Source organism: Eptesicus fuscus, chromosome 9 (assembly GCF_027574615.1).
Source record: "Eptesicus fuscus isolate TK198812 chromosome 9, DD_ASM_mEF_20220401, whole genome shotgun sequence".
Lineage (NCBI taxonomy): Eukaryota > Metazoa > Chordata > Mammalia > Chiroptera > Vespertilionidae > Eptesicus > Eptesicus fuscus.
Window position 1 is genome coordinate 11,669,300 of NC_072481.1, and position 6,000 is coordinate 11,675,299.

General features: G+C 58.2%; 1 protein-coding gene across 1 annotated transcript in view; it reads left to right on the forward strand.

The window, feature by feature from the left end:
- The window catches only part of VWA5B1 (von Willebrand factor A domain containing 5B1), a 45,489-nt gene extending 40,884 nt beyond the window's left edge, over positions 1–4,605 (forward strand). Inside the window, exons 19-22 of the mRNA XM_028155437.2 lie at positions 852–926; positions 1,535–1,604; positions 2,128–2,248; positions 3,732–4,605. Coding sequence (XP_028011238.2) covers positions 852–926; positions 1,535–1,604; positions 2,128–2,248; positions 3,732–4,217 — 752 coding nt within the window. The 3' untranslated portion in view covers positions 4,218–4,605. The remainder of the gene's footprint in view (positions 1–851; positions 927–1,534; positions 1,605–2,127; positions 2,249–3,731) is intronic.
- Positions 4,606–6,000: the final 1,395 nt, after the last annotated feature.

The following is a 6,000-nucleotide window of genomic DNA, read 5'->3' on the forward strand; positions in this document are numbered from 1 at the left end:
TTTATTCTTTTATAGTATACGAGAGGCCCAAATTCGTGCAAGGGGCTCGTCCCTCGCAGCCCCGGCTGCCTCAGCTGGCTCTCGCAGCCCTGGCTGGCCCTCGCAGGCCCTCACAGCCCCGGCTTCATCCGGAAGGTCGTCCAGACGGTCATTCTGCTGTTTGGTCGAATTAGCACATTAGCTCTTTATTATATAGGATTGCCCATCACTCTCCATCTCTTGAAATAATGATCCTAAGACTAACCACCCTGATTACACATTTTGAACAAACTATGTATAATTATCACCCCCATTTTACAGATGGGGAAACTGAGGCTCAGAGCCATGTTCTGGTGCCTCCTAGAGAGCTGGCATGAGATCCTCCTCAATGAGACATAGGCCTGGTGCTTCATGCCTTCTTCTCCCAAAAACCCCCAACTCCTACCCTCAGCCCCTGACCTGCTCCCTGCTTCCCTGATGGGTCTGTAGCTCAGGGTTTTATTGAGCACTTACTACGAGCCAAGCACTAAGCACTATCTGTGCATTATCTCACGGAATCCTTATAATACTGTGGGACAGATACTATTACCCCTAATTTGCAATCAAAACTTATGAAGGAAGTCCCTTTGCCAGGGTCACACAGCTAGTCAATGGGGGAGTTGGGATTGGAACCCCAGCATTCTGACTCTTACGGCAGAGAAATGGTGGTACCTTGAAGACAAAGGCCCATCCAACTAGGGATGGAACACTTAACCTTGCTCTCCAGCCCACCCCCAGGTTCTGTGAATTCAGCCATCACTCTCCTGGCAGGGGTGGGAGAGGAGAAGGGGAGAGCCAGGGGCTCAGGCCTCACTGGCTTCCCTCTGTTGCAGATGGGGAAGAAAGCCCCGCTGTGCCCTCCAGCAACGCCACATCCCCGGGCGGAGAGAAGTACGCTGCTTCTGAGGGTATGTGGACATCACCCGGCTCTCCCCTTAATGAAGATAGCGATCGTGGTTGAACCTCGGGCCAAGAGAGTGTCTTAGCCCAACAAAGTCCTCAGTGGCTCATTTATTCCTCAGTGCAACCCTGTGCAAGATAAATAGGAATATCCCCAACTTAAAGGCTAGGAAACTGAGACTCAGAGAAGTAAAGTGACTTGCCCAAGGTCACACAGCAAGTCAGTGATGAAGCCAGGCCTAACTGACCATTCCAACACCTCACTCTGCTCAGAATCCTCTAGCAGTGTGCCGGGGAAGGAAAATCAATGTCCCCATCCGGGGACAAGAGGGTTTAACATGAGGCTGTCACTGCCCCAACAGGGAACCTTCCGGAAGATGCCAGGGGCCACCAGCCAAGGGCACTTGGAGGCCTGTTTCACACACATGGGCCCATATATTTCACCCCTCCCCTTACCTGCTGGGTCATAAACCGAAAGCAGCCTAACGTTCACCTAGATCCCTAGGGACGCAGGCAAGCCCCTGCCCCTCTCTGGGCCTCAGTTTCCCCTGCTGGGCAGTGAGCGGTTGGACAGGGTCCTCTGTCAGGCAACAACTGTCACTGTGTGGCTCTCCAGGTCCCCTGCACGGTCTGGCCACCAACACCCTTTCTTCCTTGAAGGCCTCTGAGACCCTGTTTGGAACCAGGTACGTGGGATTTCCATTGGGGTACACTCTCCCACCCCCCGTCTTCCAGGGGCTGTCCCTGGCTTGGAAGGCCAAAGGCAGGCCCAGCCTGACATGTAGACAAAAATGAACCATCCAAACCATGCCAGTCCAGGGATATCACTGTCCTCCAGGTATCCCACTGCAGAAAACCCCACCTTTGTGGCTCAGCTCCCACCATGTGGTCTCTCTGCAAGTACAACCCCCTGGGAGGGCCAGCCTGAGACGCGCTAACCGCTGGGCTAAAAGACGTCCTAAAAACAAATAGCCTAGTCCTCATCCAGGTTGTTACTCACTCACGGAGGGCCTCGGGGAAAATGCACCCCCCAGGCCTCAGTTTCTCCAGCTGTCAAATGAGGAGCTTGGAGGAAGCCGCCTATCAGATCCCTTCTGGCCTGACTTTCAGAGGCTGCTGAGTGAGCACTGGGGGTGGGATGACCAGGGACACCAGTGGGGGGGGGGGGGGGGGAGCTGTAGCCACTCTTCCCTGGCTCCACCCACACAGGCTGACTCTCAAGAAGTCCAGGCTGCTGACGAAAGCAGCCAGGGGCTTCCTGGGCAAGCCGCTGACCAAGACGCCAGAGTCGACGACGCCGGGGAGCCAGAGCTTCGACTACGTCCCGCTGGTGAGTGCCCCAGACGCCCGCTGCTCCACAGAGGGCCTTCCCAGGAGCCCCCTTCCAGCCCTCCCCCTCCCCCTCCCAAGGGAAGAAAACCCAGACCTCGCACCCACGTAGTCAGCAGGGCAGAGGGGTCTGCATGGGACGCCCACCCAGGGTCTAGGAGTGTTGCTAAAAGCTAGCGGCAGCAGCATCTTTGCAATCCGCTGCCTTTTGAAAAATTCCCGGGAATTGTACATTCTGCCCCACCATCTACACGTGTCTGATTTTCAATGCATAAACAGAAGCCTTGAAAGGACGCTCAGGTGAGTAAAACTCACACCCCACGGACAGGCACTGTGTTTGGCAAGTGGCTTTGCAGACGCCGCAGCACGCTGTGCAGGGTGGGAAGCCCAGGTGTGGCGTGGACAGCTCTGAATTGAGGAGCAAGGGAGCATGGCCTGCCACCTCCGGGCCGGGGCGTGGGGAGCTGCGGTGCTGGAGGGAGGGACGTGTTGGAGTTCCACTGTGCAGCCCCAGGCCCTGCACACCCGAGCGCACGGAGCCTTTCCAACCATCCAGGGCAGCAGGGCGCTGTGCGTGGGTTCACTCCACAAGGACTCGTTGAGCCAGGCGCAGTGCTAGGCCCTGGGAGACCGCCTTGCACTCGATGAGCATAGTCCCTGAGCTCGTGGCACTGTCGTGGGGACACAGACAAGGAGCCAGGCAGTTCTGCTCCTTGGGCGCTGCGGTAGGAGAGCCGGGTTGGTGGGGCAGCGCAAGGCCGGGTGGGGCGCCTTCTCCAGGCTTGCGGTCGGGGAGGAATGACGCATGGCTTACTGAGGAGCATAAAGGTCAAGCCGAGACGTGGAGGCCGAGGAGTGATAGCTGGCAGCCTAGAGAGGAGAGAGAGAGCGGTGGCTGGAGAAAGGGGCTTGAGGAGGAAAAGTCAAGGGCGAACCAGTGATTTGGAAATCATGGTTGGGACTTATTCTAAGAGAAAACTGACGCCACTGAACTGACGGCCTCCAGAGAGTGACATGATCTGTGCTTTACAAAGACCCCTCGGGGCGCTGGAAAGATGAGGGGGTGGGGACAGAGGAAGAAAGTAGAGGCAGAGACAACACGGGGAGGCGGATGGTGGGCTCCAGAGATGTTTAGAAAGCAGACCTGTTGGCACTTGGAAACTGATTGGCTTGGAGGGTGGAAGAGGGCGGTGAGCTGCCCAGCGCCGGCTTGATGGCCGAGGACGGTCTCAGTGGCCGTGATGGGCCCGAGGCAGGATAGGAGTGAAGGCGTTGCGTTGGGCTTGGAGAGGGATCTGTTTGGAGTGCCTGAGGGATAAAGGAGGGAGCTGCTAAGTGGGCCTGGGTGCCCCGCAGATCCCCCAGGAAGGGGGGTCAAGCTGGAGAAGATGAATGGTGGGCTGTGTGGACCCAGACTTTTGCATGGCCTGGGGCTCCACCGGCTAAAAACTTTGAGGCCCACTGAGGGGCTCCCCCACCCACAGGTGTCTCTGCAGCTGGCCTCCGGAGCCTTCCTGATGAACCAAGCCCTCTGCGAGGCCATCCACATCCCTATGGAGAAGCTCAAGTGGACCTCGCCCTTCACCTGCCACCGAATGTCCCTCACAGCCCGCCAGCCCGAGTCTAAGAGCAGCCCCTCGTCTCGGCACCCCTCTTGTGACACCTTCTCCGAGGAGCCTCTGGCAGGGGACAAGGCAGGCTGGGAGCTCAGAGCGGTGACAGAACACACAGGGAAGCTGTGGGCCACGGTGGTGGCCCTGGCGTGGCTGGAGCACAGCTCGGCGTCCTACTTCGTTGAGTGGGAGCTGGTGGCCGCCAAGGCCAGCGCGTGGCTGGAGCAGCAGGAGGTGCCCGAGGGCCGCACGCGGGGCACGCTCAAGGCCGCCGCCCTGCAGCTGTTCGTGCTCCTGCGGCACTGGGACGAGAGCCTGGAGTTCAACATGCTCTGCTATAACCCGAATTATGTGTAGGGGGGCTGGGGCAGGGAAGGGCGGGGAGGGGACCGTGTGGGCCTTGGGGGGGGAGCTTTGGAAGCTGTAATATATTGGTTGCTAGAAAGAACCCTGGACTAGCAATCAGGAGGCCTGAATTCAATCCCAACTTTGCTACCACCCAGCTGTGCAACTGAAGGCCAGACCGTGCCCCCTGTCTGGGCCTCAGTTTCCCCCCCTGTAAGATCAGTGGGTGAGGTGAGGTTGGACTAGATATCTAGAAGGGTCAAAGGTTCCTTTCTGCCTGGACTGTGGGCTGCTGTGGGGTTACAGCCGCTGGGGGTGGAGAGGGAGCACAACTTAAACCTGGGTCCCCCCAAGAGGAGGAGCACGTGGCCAGTGTCCCCTCAAATAAAAGGGTGAATGAGCAAACCCCAAAACTGCAAGTAACCAGATTTACAAGCTTATAGGCTAGGCAGGAGAGACCACCTCTGCCGGCTGCATTGTGGGATAGGCACTCGTCTCCATGGTGACAGCCCAGGACCCCTAAATCACGCTTACAAACCCACTGGAGGACCATCCTCCCCAACACTGGATAGAAGAGTCACCGGGGCCTTTTCCTCTGGCCTGGAAGCCCTTGGTATATTTTAGTATTGATGTGTGACTTCCTAGCTAAGAAGAGCAGGTGAGCAGGACACAGGGAGACACCCTGCCAGCTGGGGTGTTAGAATTAAGCGGTTGTCTGTGCAAAAACAGTCCCAAAAGAATAGATGTAGTCACAGAAGTCAGTGGAGAGACCAGACAGCACTTTACGTAACTTACACACTTTCAGGAAGTACATAATGCACTCTACCCATTCGTGCTGAGGGGCTAGAGAGGCACCCTGTGTCCGCTGCATTCTGGGACGGGGGGGGGGGGGGCGGGCGCTGTCCAGCCGTGTCACACTGTGGGGGACAGGGGCCTTCTTTGCAACAGGGAACCATGCTTGGCTGCAGTGCATTTGGGGCAGCAGCTCCAGCCAGGAGCCGTGATCTATTCAGTGAAATGAAGGACTCCTGAAGCTCCCAGGCAGAGAGGCCCTGAGGACTTCCTCTCAGGCCCCTGGTGATGCCATGTGGTGACATCCGCGTTGCAGCCTCAGATTCCCTCCTGGCTGCTGCCCAGCGATCTCAGCCCCACAGACTCCCCTGGAGGCAGATCTGGACCTCACCAAGGAAGCCCACCAGCTTGGGGCCCTGGGCTGAGTCCACACCCCCCACACGCACACCCCTCTCCAAGGCCTTAATCTCGCCTCATCGAGTGGCCCCGCCAGGCCCCACGGCCCTGGCACAAGCTTCCCGCTTCCTGGAGACCCAGAGGGCCCCACGCAGACCTGTGGAGCACGTGGACTCTGGCATCATCTCAGCCTCGGGAAGACTCAGAAATGCCGTGTCTTCAGCAGGAGCTGAGGGAGCCCAGGGGTCCAGCCTACACCCACTAGGCTGGAGAAAAGGCAGCCCCAACAGGAAGTGGTACCCCCACCCCCAGGAAGAGCCCTCCCTGACCTCCTGCTGAGCTGCAACATCTCCCAGGCGCCTCTCTGCACCAGCCCCTTGAGGCCCTCACATAAAGCTGGGATCCATCCCCAAGGGAGGGGGCGGGGCTGGAGGCTTAATATAAATCCTGCCAGCTGCTTGGCTCACTGTTCCGTTCTCACCCTCTGGGCAGTCACTAACCCAGTGGCTACCTCCACCCTAGGCGGGACATGATGCCAGAAGGGGAGGTTGGCTCAATGTCAGCACCACCCAGACGGGTAAGGGCTGTAGGCTGTCTTGCTCAAGGC